A 23,030-nucleotide genomic window follows, 5' to 3' on the forward strand; every position below is an offset into this window, starting at 1 on the left:
GAAACCCGAACTTTAAATTCCTCTATACAGCACTGTGCTCTACAATCATAGCCAGAAATGCCTGTTCCCAGCATGAAGTAAGTTACAGAAACTTGTGGAATAAGGAGCCAAGATAATCTAGTGGATCACGAAATGTCAAAGAGTGGGCAAAGTACCCTAGAGATTAGAGAACAATCCCTCCAATCTAAAGATGAAAAACTACAGTCTACTGAGGTTAGAGACTTACCCAAATTCACACCAACAGTTAACAGTACAACTAAAACCAGGGCTCAGATCTCCAGCAGTTTTTCTACCATACCTCATCGGTAAAATTAAAATAATAGTACCTACCTCTCACTGATATAAAGTACTCAGAACAGTGACTGGCAAATAGTAAATAGTAAATGTTAGCTATTGGTAGTGATGATAGTAGTTGCTGCTATTATTTATTCATATTTTAGTCTACAAACATTGGCTATTATTATACCATGCTGTCATCCTATTTGCCTCAATTAAGTTTCCACCGAGTAGCTTTATTTTGTTCAAATTCCCAAAGCAGCCAGTCACATACATTTTCAAAGATAATGTAAAAGTACTTTCCAAATTGGAATATAACTGATATTGCAAAGGCTCCCTATTGAGAACCATCTTTAACTTACTTCCTTCCACCAGTGCCACTAACTGAGACTTAAGGGGAGTCAGTAATATAATGTGAACATACACTAAGTAGGTACTTAATACTGTTACAACATTTAACAAGAATTTATAATTATACATGTGTACAAGGCTATCCTAGAGTAAAATTTTATACACACAGCAAGTATGATAAAATTTCTATCCTCTAGAAATCTGTACTCCAATTAGGAAGGTCAAACATAAGAAAGAGCTAGAAAAGAGCTGTGGGTGTTGCAATGGTTCTGAAAAAGGTAGAGGACAAGATGGGCTGCAGCCTTAAGAGGAAGAGATGGAAGAACTTCAGCCAAGACTTTAAAGTTAAGATTTAAATAGGCTGGAAAGAATCTGGTGCCTAATCATCAAAGACATTATGAGTAAGAATTATTCTATTGTTGTGCTTATTTTTGCTGGTTCTGCTATAGCAGATTTGAAGAAGACTATAAAAATCTCTTTTAAATTTAAAATCTGAAAAAGTGGGGCTTCTGTTTTCTTTGCAATTTGTTAAATTTTACACATTCTTGGTAGTGAGATAATAAGTGCCTCCACTGTTGCTGCTTAGGCTGGGTTGTTGCAGTGCTTCTCCCCTGAGAACACAAAAAATGACCATTCGATTTGGCCAGATCATCAAGTAACTTTAGAAAGAAACCTCTTAGTGGAATGGTGATGACAGAAGTCCACTTGTATAAGAGAACAGATGGTGGCAGATTTAAAAACAGCATGGGAAGCTCTGAGGAATCTGGTTATGGAAATCGGGTTAAGAAATGTCAGGCCCTCATTACCTCACCTCATTCCAAAAGCTTCCTAGCTGGCCTCCTGGGCTCTGATTTCTCACCACTCCTCCCAGCTAATCACCTCCAGAGTCCATGTATATACTCCAAGAGAAATGTGAGCAATGTTTTCTTGTCATTGTGCCCCAAAACTGGTTCCCCTTCTTCTACTGCACTAAATCTAAATGCCTCATTTTCAACTACTTTAGCTTTCATTAACCTTTTATTAATCCTTCTCTATAAATTCCTAGAGCAATTATATCCTCAGTTTGGCTTTATCATGCTGTTTCACATGCATAATTGCATCATAAGCTTTCTAGCCTCACTCCCTTTTCCCCCACCTCCCCACTGAGGATAGTGACCATACACTAGTACTTCAGACGCTACCCAACACCAAGCCAGGTACACATTACCTGAAAAATAACACAGTGTTTGGATAAGGATTAAAAGCCTTCCTTTCTGGAATGTCTTTTCCTTCTTACTCTGCCTAGCTGGCTCCTACTTTTTTGTCAAGACTCAGACCAAATACCTCCCCCCTCCAGAAAACCTGGTCAATCCACTCTTCCCATCCTCCATCTCCTAAATTGAACTAGATCCTATCCCCATAGACTATAAATACTTCTATTACAGAAGTTACACAGAATTAAATTATCTCTACCTCTCTCCCATGAGGCCATGAGCTCCTTAGAAGGAACTTTCTTATTCTCTCCTGTTCCCACAATGCCTAGGAATACAGTAGGTAAAGGGTCAATAAATGGTGGTTAAATGACTATCCAATGAAGGTGTGGGTGTGCTCCTCCCCAAACACGTTTATAAAGCTAAAAGGAAGAAGTGAAAGAAAAGAAGACTCAATAAGATGAGGTAAGGATATCCACAGGATTGAAGTTCTTTATGAACTGGAAAAAATCGTGACTCAGCACAGACTGACAAGTAGCACCTCACAGGAACAGAGAGAGTCTACTGGAAAAGTAGAGAAAAATGGGATGATGGAAGCAAAGATAAGAAGATAATGTTACTTGTGGGATAAAGCAAGGCATGAAGAAATTATGTCTGAAGTTCTTAAATCTATGATGGTCTCTGTTGTTTAAAAGAAGTTCCACAAGGAATTTTTTCTGCATACAATGAAAAGGTAAACAGCATCAAGATAAAACAACTCCATACTAAGTCATGACATAGGGGGAGGGAGGCAGCTCTGACCTCACTTAATGAAATACTGCCACTGGTATGATCCTCAATACGCATTTTAGCTACTTCAGCACATTGCTTGGCTTCCCTCTGTAACTTCCCTAACACCTGAGGAGTAGCCAGGTCTTACACAGAAAGTTTTCAAGTTTTCAATAGGATAAAAAGGTGGGAAATGGGTAGAGATATTGTTGGCTTTCCTAAATGGAGGTAAGAGGAAGACCTCAAGGAAAATAATAATAAGCGTAATGATATTGTGACCTAGATATTCCTGAATCCTCCCCATCCATTCCTAACACTTGGCATTTTATCTTACTTGGCATCATGTGAAAAACTGAGCAACTGGGAACTCAAAAGAAATACTTGTAATTACCACAGCAGTAATTCTGATCACATGCATCTCAGCGGGTCAAAATATATATATAGTTAAACATTATATATATATAAAAACATAATTCCTGTTACTGTATCTCAGCACCCAAGGCAACCAGAAGCAAGGTCTATGGCAGGGACCACTAATATCTGTTTTGGCCTTCTTCCTTAAGAATACAACCCCAATTTTATTCTAGATGGTATTATGCCTTTTCCCTTCCTGCTCTCTGGAATGTGGATGTAATAGCTATTCCTCCAACAGTCACCTTGGACCATAAGGTGATCTTTGAGAATGGAAGCCATATACTGAGGACATGGGAGCAGAGAGAAGGGAACTGGATTCATGACTTTTTTGGTGAAGCAACTGTGAAGCTGCCATCCTAGCCTTGAACTGCCTACCTTCCAGACTTTTTATGTGTTTAACTACTATAAAAATATCTCTACAAGCAGGTCCTAAATGCAATTCCTAACAAACATGGAATGTGGGATATGGAAGTGAGGTGATACAAGTTACAGGACCTAAAATAAGACACTCTCTTAGAGGAGCTGATGAGGCAAACATTAAGAACTCTAATACTGCAAGATGGAAAGCTGGTGACACTTATAAAAGAGTGACAAAGGATTTGTTCAAATTGTCACCTACTGTAACTGGAAAACCAACCATATGCCAACTGAGGCTTTGTAGCAAGGAGAGAAATACTATAGGAAAAAATGAGAATATTGGCATGTATTGGCTCCTAGCCACTTAAAGTCCTAAAAGAGAAATAAACTTCAATTACAGTTGCAAGCAGAGATGGAGAAAATGCAGATTTGCTAAGGTAGGTACTCCTTGCCTATGGCCTGCAATTCAAGCTAAAATTCCTATAATCTAAAGCCCTACATGGTTGGGAAAAACACCAACTTCTTCTGAAGTAGCAAACTGAAGTACCTGAGCGATCGCTGCAAAACTGCAGGCTTAGCAGTAGAGAAGGCGGGTGCCTTGCCACACAAAAGCAATGTTGTGAGGGTGCTGACATTCCACCCAAAACTATTAACTTCAAATGGCCTCACCCAAAGCCATCATTCCCTCAAGAGCTCAAAGAGGTGAATGAATCTGGGTGGGGGAAAATATATTCTTTATTTCCACTAACCTGTAACTGAAACTTAGCATTTCCTTTTATTATGAAAGTAGACAACACATCACAGTAGCATTAACAGTACCTATAACTTCTGCCATCAATAAAAATCACCAATATATTCATGTGATTTTTCAATGTTGCAGAACCTCAACTTTTTACTTAAACTCATCAACTACTTCAAATTTATGACTATATTAGATTTGCCACTAGATTTTTTATTTAATGTGTTAATTCAAAGGCACATATATTATTGTTATAAAGTTAATATTTTGCTAACAATATTTCAATACAATTAACTGATTTCTTTTGTTATCCTAAGTATTTTATTTTATGAATTTTGAAACCTTATTCTGAGAAGCGTCTACAAGTTTCACCAGACTTTGAAGGGGTTCCATGGCACCAAAAGGTTAGAGATCCCTGGGGTAAGTACAGAGTCTTCACATTAAAAAATTCTGCCTAGGCATGTACTCTGGCTCAAACAACAAAAAGTGTAGAAACTAAGCTTTTTAAGATAACTGTATGGGGGTGGAAGAGGTGCCTAGACTGCAAAATCCTCTTAAGTTTCCAGAATAATACCCAAGCTAATCAACAAGAAGTGAGGTATAAAGCCTGTGCATTTTCCAGAAAGGGCATCTTCACCAGTACCCAACTCAGACTGGCCATGGAGGATACTGGACAAGGTGAGAATTTTCAGAGGGCACAGTGTACAATGGAGAGCCCATCAAAGAGGAGAATGAAGGAACTTATTTTACTGTCATGGAGTCTCTACCACTGCCACCCAGAAGGACTTTATAATTGATATGGCCTACTGACTATTTTGTGTTTCCCACTATCCTGTTTTCTGAATAACAGCTTTTATTGCTATTACCCTATTCCTTCTTCATCACTATAAACCAAGAAGCCACTCTGGGATCTAATGAAAGTGAATGCACCCAGAGAGCTCAGAATTTCAGCTGGATATAATAAATGGATGAAATTCTGGGGTGTTACCCTTGAGAAAAGGGCAAGTGACTTCTATTTACAAGAAGAGTACACGTGGATATTTAGGTACCCAAGGCAGTCTGTGGCAGTAACCTAAAAAGAAAGAAAATAATATACTACAGATTCTTACATTTTGGAAGCATGTGGTGGTATTGAAAAAACTATTTTTTTCACTTATAAACGAAGTAATAATTTAAGCTATTTCCAAGCAGAGTAGCTGCTATTTTTCAAAATTAGTTATCATATACCAGCAAAGCCAAAGTTTCTATTCTTAGTTCAATTTCAGCAAAACAACACAGTCAGTGTCCTACATTAGAAAATATATGGTGATTGATAACACTGGCTCTGGAGCAAGACTGCCTGGATTGGAATCCAAGCTCTTCCACTTTTAGCTATGTGACCTTAAACAAGTAAATTAGCCTCTCTATGCCTCAGTTTCCTCATGTGAAAGGTAAGGATAAAAATAGTACCCACTTCAAAGGACTGTCATTAGGATTAAATAAGTTATACATACAATGCACTAAGCAGAGTTTCTAACACACAGTGAATAAGCACTCAATAAATGTTAGCTATTATTATCAAAATCATACTCTTCATAAATCAGAAAGAGAAAAACACATACCGTATGCTAACGCACATATATATAACCTAGAAAAATGGTACTGGTGAACAGAGTGGCAGAGCAGGAATAAAGATGCAGATGTAGAGAACAGACTAGAGGACACGGCGGGGGCGGGGGAGGGAGGGGAAGTCTGGGACATAGTGAGAGAGTAGCACTGACATATATACACTACCAAAGGTAAAACAGATAGCTAGTGGGAAGCTGCTACATACACAGGGAGATTAGATCTGTCCTTTGAGATGACCTAGAGAGGTAGGATAGGGAGGGTGGGAGGGAGGCTTAAGAGGGAAGAGATATGAGGATATATGTATACATGCTGAGTCACTTGTTGTACAGCAGAAATTAGCACACTGTAAAGCAATTATACTCCAATAAAGATGTATTAAAAAAAATTTCATACCCTTCCCAGAATTTTCTAAATTTTAAACGATTGTCACTCTTACTCAGTGGTTTTAAACTTACAAGCCCTAAATCACACAATAATCATTTATCATCCTCAATGGAAATGAGCCCCTCATTCAATTATTTACTCTAAAGAAATGACCCAGAAAGGGCTCTGTTTTTAAATTTTGTTTGTAGACTGCATGTGAAAATTGAAAATACACTTTTCCCACAGAAATAAGATTCTTTGATGATGAGTCCTGAAGCAGCCCACAAAACCCTACTTATTCTATAAAGGAGTTCTATAAATCAAAGCTCTAAGAGTATAAAAGCCCTAGTTGGATATTTTGCAGCAGTGAGACAGAAGTGTAACAAGGAAAATAAAGAAATAAGTTTTTCCATTTTCCTGGTGTAGGACCAGCTTGTTCCTGATAAAATTTCAATGTACATAGTTTATATATGGCATACTTCAAGGTACCTTCTATACCTTGGCTCTCCCATCTCACACTGCCATAAGCCTCGAAAAGCGGCCCCTAAAGTTGGTATTATAAACTCCAACATTAATTACTTGCTCTTTTCCTCCAGTAAAAACTTTCACCTTTTCAAAGCATTGATCTCTGCTCTATTTAGGAGGAAAGTAGACAGCATCAAACTAATCACCACTAAGGTATGAATAACTGAGACTTTAAACTTCCTATGAGCAATGATCTTTTTAAAAGACAAGCCCAAAAAATCCTCACTGAGTGAAAATACAGGTGGAAGAATCATAATTTAAGATAGGGAATCCAATATACAAATAGAAGTTCACATTTCAAAACTCTTGACTTTCACAACTTTTGTTTCACCCCTAAAATTCCAAGAATACTCACAATACAGCTTATGCAAAAACCTGGGGGATTTAGTGAGACAATGCCATTTGTAAACACAACTGCAGTTTCAGAGCTATCTATCATAAAATCAGAAATGAAAAAGAACCTCATTACGTCATTTTTAAAAGCTCTGCTATTGCCTATTTTGGAGACCAACAATATTCTTTATCTCCAACAGAAGAAAAGTTCACAAAAGGTATATAGTAATTCATTGTGTTTAACAATAAATTTTAACAGGCTAATCTATATCTCCCTTGCTACAGAGAAGAAAATTTCTTTAAAGTCTATCTTGGAAAAGGAGAACTGGCCAGAGTTCTCGTCACAATGATGCTTCATATATTTTACAATATTAACACCATTTGGGTTCCTTCTCAAAGTTTAAAGTCCAGAACTCGAATAGGATCTGATTTAAGATCCATAATATACTTATTGCTCTTCTCTAGATTCTCTCTAAATTACTCTATTACTCAAATATATAATCTTAGATTCATAAAACTGTATTCTAAATTCATACAAGCCATAATCATAAATCTCACTCTAGCTATTGGAATCTCTATATGTTTCTCAAGTAGCTGGAAAGGTAATGAACAAGAAAGAGTCCCTTTGATACAAGAACACTCAAAGCCATCTTTGCAGATGTTATTTTAAAACCCAGACAGAATGTTATTAATACTTCTTATACTTAGTTTTTAAAAATATGTGTACTATATACTTAGCATTTAAAAATATTCCTCTGAGTAACATATACTCTGTCTCATTAAAGTGTTTATTCTGACCTCTGCAACCATACTGCTTCAAGTCACCACACAACATGTACTAGATATATCTCTACACACACTGCCTCCATGACATTATACCAGTAATATGGCATCATTGTTGACAGAAAGCTAACATTGTGGAAAATGATCCTGTCTTATTTTTTAGTGTTATGTGTGATACACAGAAAATGCTAAAGAAACAGCTTAAGCTGCTATACATGATGTTTTTGGTTCAGTGGTCCTCAAAGTGTGGTCCAGGGACCCTTTCAGGGGATCCAAAGGATCAAAACAATTTTCAGAGTAAGATATTATTTGCCTTTTTCAATGTCATCCTCTCTTAAGTGTACAGTGGAGCTTTTCAGATGCTATGTGACAGTGCTATCACAACAGACTGAATGCAGAGGCACAGAACAGAATCCAGTTGTCTCTATCAAGCCAGATACCTTAAAAATTTGCAAAAATGTAAAGCAACACCAATCTTCTAAATTTTTGTTTTGGAAAATACAATTATTTTTCATAAAACATGTTATCTATGTTACATAATGGGTTTATTAGTTTGTGTTTTTTTCATAAATTTATTTATTTATTTATTTTATTGGCTGTGTTGAGTCTTCGTTGCTGCACACAGGCTTTCCCTAGTTGTGGCGAGCGGGGGGATACTCCTCCTTGTGGTGTGTGGGCTTCTCCTTGCGGTGGCCTCTCTTGTTGCAGAGTGCAGGCTCCAGGCGCATGGGCTTCAGTAGCTGTGGCACATGGGCTCAACAGTTGGTGGCTCACGGGCTCTAGAGCACAGGCTCAATAGTTGTGGCGCACGGGCTTAGTTGCTCCATGGCATGTGGGATCTTCCTGGGGCAGGGATCGAACCCGTGTCCCCTGCATTGGCAGGTGGATTCTTACCCACTGCGCCACCTAGGAAGTCCGGGTTTATTATTTCTATGTAAGTTAATAAATATTTTGATTTTTTTTCTTAGTTTTAACTTCTAATACAATTTTGATAGATAAAACAAACGCATGCTCTTTGGGCACTAAATAATTCTTGAGACCAAAAAAAGTTTAAGATGCTATAAGTCAACTTCCCAAAGACTAAAGGTCACTGTTTCTAATATACTATAATGTAATGGAAAGAGTAAAGGCTTTGAAGTCACCCAAAAGAGCTTGAATTCTTATTCTTCTCCTTATTAATTACATCCTTGGACAAGCCAAACCTTTCAGCTTCACAAAACATATATGAAACACTGCAGTACAGAGTTAATGCTTGGCACATAGCAGACATTCAACAAATGATACTATTAGAAATCCCTTTTTTAAAAAAGACATGCTTACTTGTTTTCTCCTTTGCCAATAAAGTCTCCATAGTGTATAGCATACAACAAATACATAGTTGAATTTCAGTTTTACATTGTTGATTTAAAAAAATATCTGGCATCATATAAGTTTCCCTGGCTGCAACAAGTAGATAACATCAGGCTTTTCATGAGGTGCACAGAACTCAAAAAGACCAAAAAATCAATCTCTAAATTACCTGTAAATCTTCTTAAAGAGGCAATCTGACATATAGCTGTTTAACAATTTGGAATTTCTATAATATGTACAGATTACTTGAGTTGGAGTTGTTCTGGGAGTGTCATAAATGCACTCTAATATTTACTTTTAGATTCCTTGTTACAATTTCAAGTATGGCTAAGTTAAAAGAAAAATTAGACTAAATTGAGTCTATTACACAATAGACTTTAGTTTTTACAAGAAATGGACCAAAAACTAAAAGGGGTGGGTAAAGAAGAATATGGGGTGGGGAGGACACATCCAATTCTAAACTTTAAACAATAGTCGTTGAAGAAAAGAATTAGAGAACAAAGACACACAAGTCACCAATAAGCACATGAAAAAGTGTTCAATATCATCAGTCATCAGGAAAATGAAAATTAAAAGCATAATCAGATACCATTCCATACCCAGCAGAATATCTAAAATCAATTTGAGAAGCAGTAATAATTTCCCTTCATGAATTTAGTTTAAGTCCCTTAGGTTTCTTCTTGATATCAAAAACAAAAATAACTACATTTGTGCTGTAAGATAAAACATGAATGATTATCCCCATTTTATGTGGCTTCCAATCCAGCACTCCTCTCATTATACTACATGAGCTTCCCTTCTTGGTTGGTCTGTTTTGTTGTTTTTTTTTTCCCCTTGGATTATCTATAGACCTACCTGTAAGATACTAAGGAGCCCTATGTTTATCTCAGCCTCTATTTACTCAAATAGTCTCATCTTTCCATAACCTACATAAACTGTACTTTTTTACACAGCTAATATATCACTTTGCAAGCTCCAAATATGTGAAAGGTGGGGAGGAAGAATGTTAGCATACTGTGAAGAAATGGGTTCCTATGTTTAAAATCTCTATTCAGCACCATAACCTTCCACAGAGACCTGCCCATAGCACCTATCTCTCAGGCTCCTTTTTCTCCCCCTTTTCTTTTGTTGCTTTTTAGGAGAATCTTGAATGCTATTACGCACACAGTAAGTATTCAATATATACATCAAACTCAGGACCTCCCTGGTGGTCCAGTAGTTAAGACTCCATGCTTCCACTGCAGGCAGCACGGGTTCACTCCCTGGTTGGGGAACTAAGATCCCGCATCCGAAGCAGCGCAGTCAAACTGAACATAACTGAAGCAGGAGTCCAACTTCAAATCCACAATTCTAAGGATACTCTGTTCTGATATGAAGATGGGAATCAAGTCTTTCATTCACTACCCACATGACTGTAAGGAAAGGCTCTGAATCCTAAAAGTACCCTCTCTTGAAATTCTGACTCTTCTCACACAACACTGGACACATGCTGCTTTGTATCAGAAACTTTCTGTAGCGTTTTGCCTAGTTCACCAAGCCCCTTCTCAGCGTTGGCTCCATCCCCAAGGCCCTGAAAGTCAGTACTAGAACAACAAATTAAAGGATTTGAACCAGGGTTGGTACCGGACCCAAATTTTTCATCTGAATTTTCTTCTTCAGGAATTTAGTATTACAACTGAAACAGTTTGGGCTGATCTCCTGAATGAAAAAGCTATGAACTTGAGAGGTATGGGATGGCCATGTGCCAGAAAAGTTAGCTTGTAGATATGAAGAGATAAGTTACATTCAGCTAAAAGCAAGAGAAGAACATATACTGCGTAGGTTCCTAAGAACCCAAGTTCCATTCCCTTAAGAGATCTAGCTATCTCTGGGTTCTGTGAAATACCCTAGTAGTCACCAAATAAATTCCTTTTCTTTTTTGTTTGATATATCCAGTGCTGGTTTTCTTAACTTGTAACCAAGCAAAATTTAACTAAAATAAACTTACAAATCAAATCATACAATTTCTTCTTTTTCTTTAGTATTATTACGTTATATTCTGTGCACTGTTGGTAGGTGCAGATTTTATATTTAACTCCTCCTTTATTTTGCCAGTATATTCAGTGATGCTTTTTAGTCTCTATTACCTCTATTATTTCCCCCCATGTATATGAATTCACAACTCAAATTTTTCCACTACCTCCCTGTTAAAAAACTGCTGCTTTTCATAACAAGATTTTTTCCCCCAATTTTAGACAATGTATTTCAAAATTAAATCATTAATTTTCTATCACTTTTTTCTAGTTTCCTGCACTGGTATTTCCCATTTGCACTTCTTTTTTTATAGTATCCTCAATTAAGTAGAATATTTTTTGGCATCCATAATTTAAGAAAAAGCCTCAAATTATGATAAATACTGACAGCCAAGAGGCAGAATTTAGTGACTAAGAGCATGAGCACTGGAGCCAGACCTATGTATGAATCCCAGCTCTGTCCTTTATTCACTGCATGTCCCTGAGTTGCTTAATTTTTTAATCTCAGTTTCCTCATTTGTGAAAGGAAAATAATAATAACACCAATCTCACAGTGTTGTTAGGGGAAATTTAATTAGTATACCTCAAATTGCTTGCATAATGCCTGATCTAGCGTATGAGTAAGTACACCATAAAGCTAGCTATCGAAGTGAATATTTAGTCCCGTAAGTAACTTTTATAATATGTTCTTAAGTCAGTGAATAGTCAGTGGTACTCTTCATATGCTCAGAAATGGAAGCCCAAGAAGTCAGCTTAAAGATTAAATTACATTTAGGATGCTCTAGACCAGTGCCAACTTTCTACAGCAATGGAAATGTCTGTGTGTTATCCAATATGACAGTCAGTAACCATGTGTGGCTACCAAGCATTTAAAATGTGGCTAGTGTGACTGAGGAACTGATTTTCTTTTTAATTTAAATTTAAATAACCACAAGAGGCTAGTGGCTACAGTAAGCTTTAGAAGATAAGTCAAAAAGTTCAAAATACATTTTAGAAAAAGTTTCTGTAATGGTCAAAATTAAGACGGATTCTCATTACTCTTCATTTAACTGGAACAGGTCAGAACTAAACAGGCAAACAGATTTTATCAACTACAAAAAAGTTTGATAAATACGGTAACAACGATGACTATGGCATGATAATGCAGAATTGACTTCTGCCACTGTGTGGGACTGGCTTAAAAGCATAAAACTATATTAATTATACATATGATAAAAATGTAATGTTAAAGGTCAGCAACATCCTTCGCCTGAGGTCGGCTGCAAACCTGACCACTATGGGTAGATACTCTGGAATCTAAGAATTTAGATTACAGACAGAGATTATCAAACTAAGGGAATTAAGCTAGACAAAAAGGCAAATATCGTTCGATATCATTTATATGTAGAATCTAAAAAAATCACACAAAACTCACTTAACAAAACAGAAACAGACTCACAGACATAGAAAACAAACTTATGGTTACCAGAAGGGGAAAGGGAAAGGGAGGGATAAATTTGGAGCTTGGGATTAACAGATACACACTACTATATATAAAATAAACAAGGTCCTACTGTGTAGCACAGGGAACTATATTCAGTATCTTGTAATAACCTATAATGGAAAAAAAATCTGAAAAAGAATATACATATATATGTGTAGTATAACTATATCACTTTGTTGTATACCAGAAACTAACACGGTAAATCAACTATACTTCAATAAAAAATTTTTTTCTTAATTTTTAAAAATTTTTAAAAATAAGAATTTAGGGCAAAGGGGAACTAGAAGGGGAAAAGGAAGTCCTCTTCTACTCCATGTTCTTGAGCTGAGAGCAAAGGATACAAACATGTCCTCTTTTATTCTAAACATAATGATCCCTTTTGCTTTCTACTATTGGAAAATGCAAAAGAGGAAAAAATATCCCAGATGCTTTATGTAATCAATATATATTTTATCCCATGCATCCTAACAGGCCATCGAGGTAAACATTAACAACCTTATTACAGCAAAATTAGGAAGAGTGAAGGAACTTACCCATGATCATATGAAGAGCACAACGCAGAGATCTGAACCTGTATCTACCCAATTCTAAGACTACATACAAGAGCTGCCTTAACAATACCAAGTCTGCTACTAGAAACAAAACAGCAAGCCTTAAAATAAATTTACCCTCCTGCGGTCATTCTAAATAGCAGGGTTATCAATATCAAATGGAGGGAAATGAGGAAACAGATGGACAGGAAATTCATTTGGGACACTAACATACACGCTTCTCTGGTGCTAAAACTCCCTATGTGTTCCCTAACATATTCTAAACAAATAGACTGAATCAATAATAAAAGGCATCTTTAAGGGAGAAGCCTAACAAAAAGGAAAAGATAAGTGTGAACAAGAAAAAAAGAAAAAGATAACAAAAGGAAGAGATCTCAGGTAGAAGGTGAGAAACTACTTAAAGTACTACTGATAACTCAGTGTCCTAGGCTGAATACACATGTGAACCATAAACATCAGTCCTCATAAATGTGAGGCAATTCAGAAATGCAGAAAGGGCCCCATTTTAACAAGTCCAAAGAAATATCAAATTTTATTTTGCTTTAATCAAACCAAATTATAAAAACAGCCTAATGCTACAATATGTGAAAGAAGTGTGTTATATACACATATTTGTTTACCTGTCTACATAAAGCGAATGTTCAAGGAAAGCTTTTGCTTTTTCGCTAAGCTTTTGCTATTATTGAGTCTGTACCTGTAAATAAAATGTGAGTACACCTCAGGATTTAAATCCATCTCATGTAAATTCAATAACCAAACAGATTCTGCTAAGTTTTTAAGATTCTATTGTCTGACAGAAACTGTATCCATCATTATCTGAACTCTCACTCTTCCTACCCAAAACTCAGGAATTAAATAGATGTAGATGACCCAGTATTCACGATCCAGACTCCGGATATGAATGCAATAGATTTGGACTGCAGGGAATACTTGTAACTCACATAAATTTGCAATATAATTTCACATAATTTACAAAATTAGCATTTTTTAGCAACATGCAAGTATCCTACTAAAATCACATAAACACTGGCTGCAAAACAGATCTGAGAAAACATTTTTTAATACCAAATTTCTGAGTAGTTTGCTGGAACAAGTTATTGCATTATTGCCCCTCAAATCCAAACCCACATCCCTTCTTCCCAATCTGCTTTAATAATGCTGAAACTGGGACTCTGCAAACCACATTTCTGCTCGGCCATCTGATTTCCTATAAAGGCTCTGCCAAGAGGGAGCACTAAAGATGGAATGCAAGCCTGGAAAAGAAAAAAGATACTTGTGCCTTCCTGTCTATCCTTTGGGCTTCATAAGAGCATTACCCCAGCAAAGGTTTCTTCACCCCTACAGCAGAAGGTCCTCCCCATAGTAGTAAGTGAATAAAGTTTGTAGTTCATATCCCACCCAAAGACCCCAGCACCAGCCAGTACCCTTTCCCCAGAGTTCTGAGTTTCAAATCTATGGGATTTCTATTCTGAGCTCGACACAAGCACTAGCATGTTGTACCTTCTCCTCTGAGATCTGAATTTTGTTTCCACAGGACCATTTCTCTGAATCTCTAGGTTTTCCCTTTGGTCCCCAAGCCCTTAGGGCTCACAGCTGCTTCTGGAAGTGTCTATCTCCATGATAACTTAGAGTTTTATTTTCATCCTTTCTCTTACCTAGTTAACAGCTTTAAACCTAGTTAATGATTCTATTAAAGTCTCTGTTTAAATAACTGGTATGGTTTCTGCCTCCTGACAGAACCATGACTGATAAAAGAAAACAGTCTCATTATACTGTAATAGTATATGATGTTAGTATAGTAACTTTTGCTAAAATGCAATTCTACCTATACTAGCAATTAAAGAACAAAATGTTAATTAAGAGGAATTTGATTAAAATTAAGAGTATACTTAGCTATCACTACAGAATCTTTTTTAACCATCCTTTAAAAGAAAACTACCGGGGGTGCTTTTTCTAACACATATAGTATCTACTAGAATAAAATTACATGATAAGATGCTATTAACAATGGATATCTGTCTTTCCAAATTTTCTACAGTAATTGATTTATGATTATTTTTTAATCATAAAAATATGGTAAGTATAATTTTAAAAATAATTCTAACATGTTCAGATTAAACAAGGATCCAATATCATCTACAGAAAACAATATTTAGCTTGTTTACTGTAAATATTTAAAGGCAGAGGAAGAGTTTTAATTCATTTACTAAGTACCCTCTCCTACCCAACAAATTTTTAAAATGTCACTTTCATTCCACCCCCTATCTTCACTTCACATGTCATCCACTTCCACTCTCACCTATGCTTACAACCCCCCACCTGCCTACCCATTTTCTCATCCCAGCCACATGGTCCAGTTCTTCTGCACCAACTACATGTTTTCCTGTCTTGAGGCTAGCCACTTTCAAGATATATAGGTAGTATATGCAGGTATATACAAGATATAAAGGTAGTATACACAAAAAGACACGGCAAACAAGCAATGTTTGTCAGTGGGTTTGAATTACCTTAAGATTTCCTGCTCTATTTCTATTTGGATACTATAGCTGGGAGGCTGTTTTCTGGCTTGGGGAAGAATCTATGGGAAAGTAGACTAAAATTTATTGTGATTTTAAGTAAGCCAAATTTCTCTTTCCTTCAACCAAAAAATAATCATTCTCTTCTTCTCTTCCTTATATCAAACCAAAGCTAGCTTTCAGTTAGAAAAATCAATAACAAACAATGGTCTTCTACCCATACATCTGAGAATGCGAATTCTCTGCTTCATAGATGGACCATAGAGAATATTACAAAAAAATGAAAGATTAGGATATAAGGGTACTAAATATCTCAACTCAAATGCCACAGAGCTTCACAGTTTATTAACTAAATGCTAAATTTATAGCTATATCCACAAAAACTTGATTCTAGGATATTATACACAACAATCATAACACAGTGAGCAAGTTATAAAATAATTCATGCTATCTCTTCTCACTCATCATCTCTTTCAATTATATAATTCTATCAAGCAAAAAAGGTTAGGTATATATTACGCCTAACCCAGTGCCATATACAAGCTTCACCTAAACATAACTATTCAAATAAAGGGATTTAAAATCTCAGTAAATGACTTTAATATATGATTGTTTTGGCATAACCCACAAATAAAATATCTTTGAGGAAGTCTATGATCAGTGGAAGATCAAAGTCTGGAAAAATATCCTGCTATGTTCATATCTAAAGTTTCAAATATTCAAAAAAAGGGTAAAGTGATTCATCCCATCATATTAAACAGAAATCACTCAATTGAAATTAGTTCTGCAGTAGCTTTGGAGATTAAAGAAAAGATGATAGTCTTTTTTTTGTTTTTTAAGTTTTTTTTCAACACTATACAGGTGTCCCTTGTTGGCGGGGGGGGGGGGGGGGGGGGGGGGGGGGGAACGCATGGACTCCAACAAGGTAGAAAAGCAATCACTCCACCTATTTCCATTATAAGCTGGAAGATGCATTCTCAGGGAAAGAAATGCCATAATGGCATGGAGTAAAGCTTTCCTACTGAGGAAAAAGCCAATCTTAGTCTGATAAAAATTCAAGTACTGTATATAAAAACTAAAAAAGCAACTTTATTTTTCTTTTGTGGCATTCTGAACCACAAGAATTTCTTTCAAACTGAAGGATTCCTTGACTTCACATTCATGGCTCTAATAATTTTGTATCCTTCCCCTTTCTCCTGCCCTCCAAAACTGGTCAATTCCAACTCTCTTCATCACCTACTCTGTTCCCAGCATACTGACTTCAGTCATTGTTCCTCCAACATACGAGGCAAGTCTCCTGCCCCAGCACTTTCTGGATTCCCTCTGCCCGGAATGCTCATATTCTACCTACCCAATGTATGGTTCATTCCATCACTCTTTCAGATTTTCATTCATATATCACCTTTTCAGGAAAGCTTTCCCTGGCTACCCTACCTAAAATAACATACATCCCTATATTTCCTATTCCCCTTCTCTACTTTATTTTTCATCTTAGCTCTTATCACTGTCACTAACAGATACTTCTTACTTATTTTGTTTATTAATTATCCATTCATCAAAATATAAGCCCAATGATTACAGGATTTTTGTTACGTTCACTACTGTAGCCCCAGCACTGAGAACAGCTCCTGACAACATATTAGGTGTTCAATATGCTGAACAAATAAGTGATACAGCTAGCTGCAACACCACATGTAACTGGGTAGGTGCTGCCATCAACAAGTCATATTCCAGTCTGAAAGATTTCAATTAACAGATTAGATTTAGGTTATTTTTTTCAAACTGTGCTCTGGGAACTACAGTAATCCCTCAGGGGTAACTGTGGGGATAGAACATGGAAGCCCAAGCAAGCAGAAAAGCCCAGCATTTATCTGTTTTATTCACAGGCTTTCACTTAAGATTTAATTTGTAGAAAGGATTTAGAAAATTCAAAAAAACCTAAACCACTGGGTTTAATACAACTTAGTTCCTACTTTTTCACATTTTATTTATTTACTGTAAGTGAGGATAATTTAGGTACCATGTTTATATCATCCTTCAAAAAGATTTAAATTACCATCCAGTCTTATTTAATAATCTGCTACGAAGGCAATAAAAATTTACCACAGGGCTTCCCTGGTGGCGCTGTGGTTAAGAATCACCTGCCAATGCAGGAGACATGGATTTGAGCCCTGGTCCAAGGAAGATCCCACATGCTGCGGAGCAACTAAGCCCGTGTGCCATAACTACTGAGCCTGTGCTCTACAGCCGGCGAGCCACAACTATTGAGCCCATGTGCCACAACTACTGAAGCCCATGCGCCTAGAGCCCTTGCTCTGCAACAGAGAAGCCCCTGCAATGAGAAGCTTGCGCACTGCAATGAAGAGTAGTCCCCACTCTCCGCAACCAGAGAAAGCCTGTGCAGCAACAGACCCAACACAGCCAATCAATCAATCAGTAATTTACTACATATTTTCCAATTAAAACAAATGGAAAGCAGATTAGTTTTTTTTTAAAAAAAAAAAAAGGAATGACAAAGAAGGGTAAAATTGTTACTTATTGTACAAGAACACATGTAAATTCACTAAGTGGAGATTAAGATCCAAATTCCATTGCCACAAATATCTCTGTAAGCAAAACTATCTCCCAATCTCACCAAATAGCACTGTTTATCAAAACAAACTACAATATTTTATTCTGAACTTTACAGTGCAACTGATTCTATTATGACTTGACCAGTATAACTTTTAAAATGTTACATGTTCCAATAAAAAGAACACTCACCTTAATGAAGTTACAGATGGACAAGCCTGTCCATACAAACCCATCTGGCCACAAAGAGAATCTGAAAAGTAAAGAAGAGTTAGTTACCAAATGCTCCAGAATAAATTAAACTATAAATCACACTACCATTCTAAAACAGAAACAGAATGGTAAAAGATTCACCATTATTTGAACACGTACCCACAAAATTTTAAAATGCTATTGAGCAATAAGATGGATTACACTGAGGAAGACTGACAAACCAGGAAGCACAAGGAAAATAGGCACACTGTAACTGTAACACCCAAAGAGGTTAAAAACTCATAAAACTTAACAAACTGTTATGCTTAGTTACAAAGAGAGAGTGTCCAAACTGTTTAGTAGAATCCTAAGGATTCCAGAGAGGTGCCTAAAGGCCACCAAAATGAGCATACAGGTTCCCATCCCCACAGAATTGTCTCCCATCCCATTTACCCTTCAATCAAAGCAGTGCTATCTTTGTTGGTTTTGCATAATGGACTTGACTAAAACTTCATTTGAAGCAAAAGTCCACTACTTAAAAAAAAAGTTAAGAATAGCATTGAACAGAAGAAGCTTTGTTCAATTTCTAGCTGTGACACTATGAGACCTTCAAGAATTTATATAACCTCAGCGAACCTCCATTTCTTCAACTGTAACCTGGGAATAATACCACCTATATAATTTTATTTGTTCATCAGGGATAAACTGCAGGTTTGTTACCAGAATTAAACAAATCACTAAACAAATGTGAAACTGTCTATTAGCACTACTACCAGGCACAAGAATGATCCACAAGTGTCCACAGGTAACATGAATGAGAGAAGCTGGAATGGGTATAAGTGGGTATCCTATGCATACACACCACAAATAGAGACTGTGTGTTTGCAACTAAAGAAAACAGGTTCACTCTGAAAGGATCAGCTGCTATTCCCAGTCCTAGTCAACTGTTTCTAAGCAGGACTGTTAAGAACTTCCAATCTTTCAAGAGAAGCAAGATATCTGAAATTTTATTTGAAATCTCCTGATTTTTATTTTCTAAATACTGCGTGGGTCAAACAAAACACTGGATGTTGTCCCAAGTTTATAACTTTTAACTTAGAGGCTGACTGAATTCCCTGTATCCAACTGTCCCTGCATGCACTGAAGAGAGATGGACACTTCTATGTCTGCTAGAACAACAGAACAGATAGCCTGATCAACAGGCCCACTGAGAATAACAAACACTGGATTAATTTTTTTAATTTTTACATATTAATCAATAACCTGAAAGAAAATCAACTATGATCAAGGCTAAAAACTAAGTGAAAGAGGAAAACTAGAGAAGTATGCAGAGTCCTGAAACCAGCTTTCATTCACCTTCAGGGCATTTTGCCAAACCCTATGAATTTCAGCTTGCAATTCCAAGGCCTATTAGGGCTCAAGGTACAACAGGCAAAGTCCAGGTGTTACCCAAGAGAAATGCAAGGAAAACTTAACTTTGGCCCTCAGTGCTGGTGAGGGACTGGGGGACTATGAGAGCAGTTCAACAGTATCTCCTCAGATACAACCAAAAGTTGACCCTCACCTAGTTTATGGTTTAATCTAGATTATAGAGTTTTGTTTAGGATAGTCCTAGAATGGTAATGTCTCCCGCCCAAACTTGACGGAAGCAGATGCAAATCCTCTCTGGGGAACCTGCCTTTGACCTAAGCCTGAAAAGAATTCTCAAGGATAAGGTCCCAAAATAAACAAATTAGCAATCAAAAATCACAAAGCCAGAAGGAAACAAGCCACTCAGAGTAAGATACAGCTGAAACATCAGCTGCCTGACTCAAAACCTCAAAGATCTCAGACATGGAATTACCAGACACTTTTCTCTGCTGTTTTTTACTTTATGGGTGATTTACCTACTCTTGTATTCTAAATGCCTATATGCAGATGAATCTCAAACCTCATCTCTATCAGGGGTCAACCTCCTGACCCCCAAACATAAATAGCTAACATTCCCTCCTGGAAATCCCAAATTTATTATGTCCAAAACTGAATTCATCATCTTTCTTTAATGCATTTCCTATCTTGATAAAATGGCACAGTCCTTTATCTAAGAATGGCTTTCTTTTCCTGTTAGAACAGAACACTTCTTTTTAACTCTTGATTTCTATGAGGAATGGCTTCTCTAAACACCCCTGGGCTCTCAGCCCACTCCTCACCAAGTGGGCAGAGCTAACTCCAGGACTCTACATTCAGAATTCTACAAAGTAGTTATCTGGGTATGACTGCTCTGTTAACTCTAACAATCTAGACATCGGTGAGCTGTCTAGATTAAGTGGATAGGGACAAGAGAATGTGGAGAGTTAGCCAGCCCACATGTCTCTTAAACCTAAATCACACTCTACAACATTCTACAATATCAGCTTTATCAAAAACAGAAGTAAATTCTTACAAAAGTTACCATATGACCCAGCAATTCTACTCTTAGGGGTATGTGTGTGTGTTTTCATATATGAAAAATTTCTGTGTGTGTGTGTGTGTGTGTGTGTGTATATATATATATATATATATATATATATATATATATATAAATCCTCTTGGGAATACACACACACACACACACACACACACACACACACACACACACACATCCCCGAGAGAACTTAAAACATATGTTTACACAAAAACTTGTACACAAATGTTCATAGCGGCATTATTTATAAAACCAAAAGTGGAAATAAACCAGATGACCATCAACTGATGAACAGATAAACAAAATGTGGCATATCTGTTCAACATTCACATAATATACAATGGAATATTATTCAGCCATAAAAAGGAATGATGTACTGTTACATGCCACAACATGAATGCACCTTGAGAGCCTTATACTAAATGAAAGCAGTCAGATATAAAAGACCACATATTGTATGACTCCGTTTATATGAAATGTCCAGAATAAACAAATCCTAGAGATGGAAAGTAGATTAGTAGTTGCTGGGAGATGGGAGGAGGGATGGGGGTAGGGAGTGACTGCTAACAGGTTTCTTTTGGTATTATTGAAGATGTTCTGGAATTAAATAGTGGTGATAGTTGCACAACTTTGTGAATAAAAACCTTTAGTATAAAACCATCAAATCTTACACTTTAAAATGGTGAATTTCATGATATGTGAATTTTTACTACCAACTCCAGCTCCTAGGTATCTTTCTAATCTACTATGGCCTCAATGCCTTAGTTTCAGTTTTCTCCACTTTTAACTTAAGTTACTGCTCCTAAATGGCATCTTGAACACCAGTCTGGTTAACTGAAAGAACAAATATACCAATCTCGTTCTCCCTACCCAGGCAAATGTCCAGCAACATGGAACTCTCACAAAAGAAGGCTAAAGGGACGTCCCTGGTGGCGCAGTGGTTAAGAATCCACCTGCCAATGCAGGGGACACTGATTTGATCCCTGGTCCAGGAAGATCCCACATGCCTCGGAGCAACTAAGCCTGTGCACCACAACCACTGAGCCTGCGCTCTAGAGCCCACAAGCCACAACTACTGAGCATGCATGCCACAACTACTGAGCATGCATGCCACAACTACTGAAGCCCACGCACCTAGAGCCCAATGTGAAGCCCACACAAAAAAGAGCAGCCCCCACTCGCAGCAACTAGAGAGAGCTCATGTGCAGCAACAAAGACCCAAGGCAGCAAATTAATTTTTTTTTAAAAAAAAGGCTAAGATTTGCAGTGAAATCAGGAAAATCTGTGTCCTCCAAATCACAAACTCACATTTCTGAAGTTAACTATGTTGAACAACTATATTAATTCATTCAATTACATCCAAAACTTACAGTCTAAGTTGGTGCCAACAGCACCTAGTAGCATTTTCTGCAAATGCTTTGAAAATCAACATACAAGAAACTTTGCGTAGCACGACACAACCAGAGCATGGGTAGTAAAAGCCAGTCATTCACCGATGGGTATGCTTCAACAGAAACTGATGTATTACATCCCATCACCAACAGAAGAATATGGAATTCCTTTTCATATAAGCAGTCTTCAGGTGTACATTAAACTGAGTACATTAAACTAAGTTACAAACTATTCACTTTTAGGAAGCAGATGTTTAACAAACTAACAGGTGTATAACAATATATTATTTGGGAGTAGGAGGTGAAATGAGACAAAGTAGTTTGAAAAAGCTCCCAGGTAATTCTTATGAGCCCTTCTCTCCTCTCTCCCACCACACAGAGAGATACTACTTTATAGTTTACAAAGAACTTGCAACATTCATGACCTTAAGTCAAGATCCCCAATGAGAATCCCAATTGTGACCTTGGGTATACTGTTTAAGGAAAAATTCATTCCCTCAGTTACTGTGACAGTGGCTTGAATGAAAGCAACACCATATCAGATAAAAGCAAGAAAAGTTTGTTGAAAATAAATGCTATAGCATTAGAGGTTAAGAGATTATTCTTTTTTTTTTATTTTTTTACTTCTGAATTCAGCTCTATCTTTCAAAAGAGTTGAAAGTAAAAAATTCACTAGCATCCATAAAGGAATAATCCCTTTGAATCAGGTTCCTTGACTGAACATTGTGAATTGCTATACCATTAGTCACAGGTAATCATTAAAGCAGTCATGGAAATAACCTGTGTCTTAATCAGCCTAAACAGGAAAAATCTG

The 23,030-nt window shown here is 36.9% G+C and overlaps 1 protein-coding gene across 3 annotated transcripts in view; it reads right to left on the reverse strand.

Moving 5' to 3' along the window:
* The window catches only part of FOXJ3 (forkhead box J3), a 137,222-nt gene that overhangs the window by 97,543 nt on the left and 16,649 nt on the right, over positions 1-23,030 (reverse strand). For all 3 annotated transcript variants that reach the window (XM_057707334.1, XM_057707314.1, XM_057707324.1), the window contains exon 2: positions 18,383-18,443. In XM_057707334.1, coding sequence (XP_057563317.1) covers positions 18,383-18,426 — 44 coding nt within the window. In that variant the 5' untranslated portion in view covers positions 18,427-18,443. The remainder of the gene's footprint in view (positions 1-18,382; positions 18,444-23,030) is intronic.

Source organism: Hippopotamus amphibius, chromosome 1 (genome assembly GCF_030028045.1).
Source record: "Hippopotamus amphibius kiboko isolate mHipAmp2 chromosome 1, mHipAmp2.hap2, whole genome shotgun sequence".
Taxonomy (NCBI): domain Eukaryota; kingdom Metazoa; phylum Chordata; class Mammalia; order Artiodactyla; family Hippopotamidae; genus Hippopotamus; species Hippopotamus amphibius.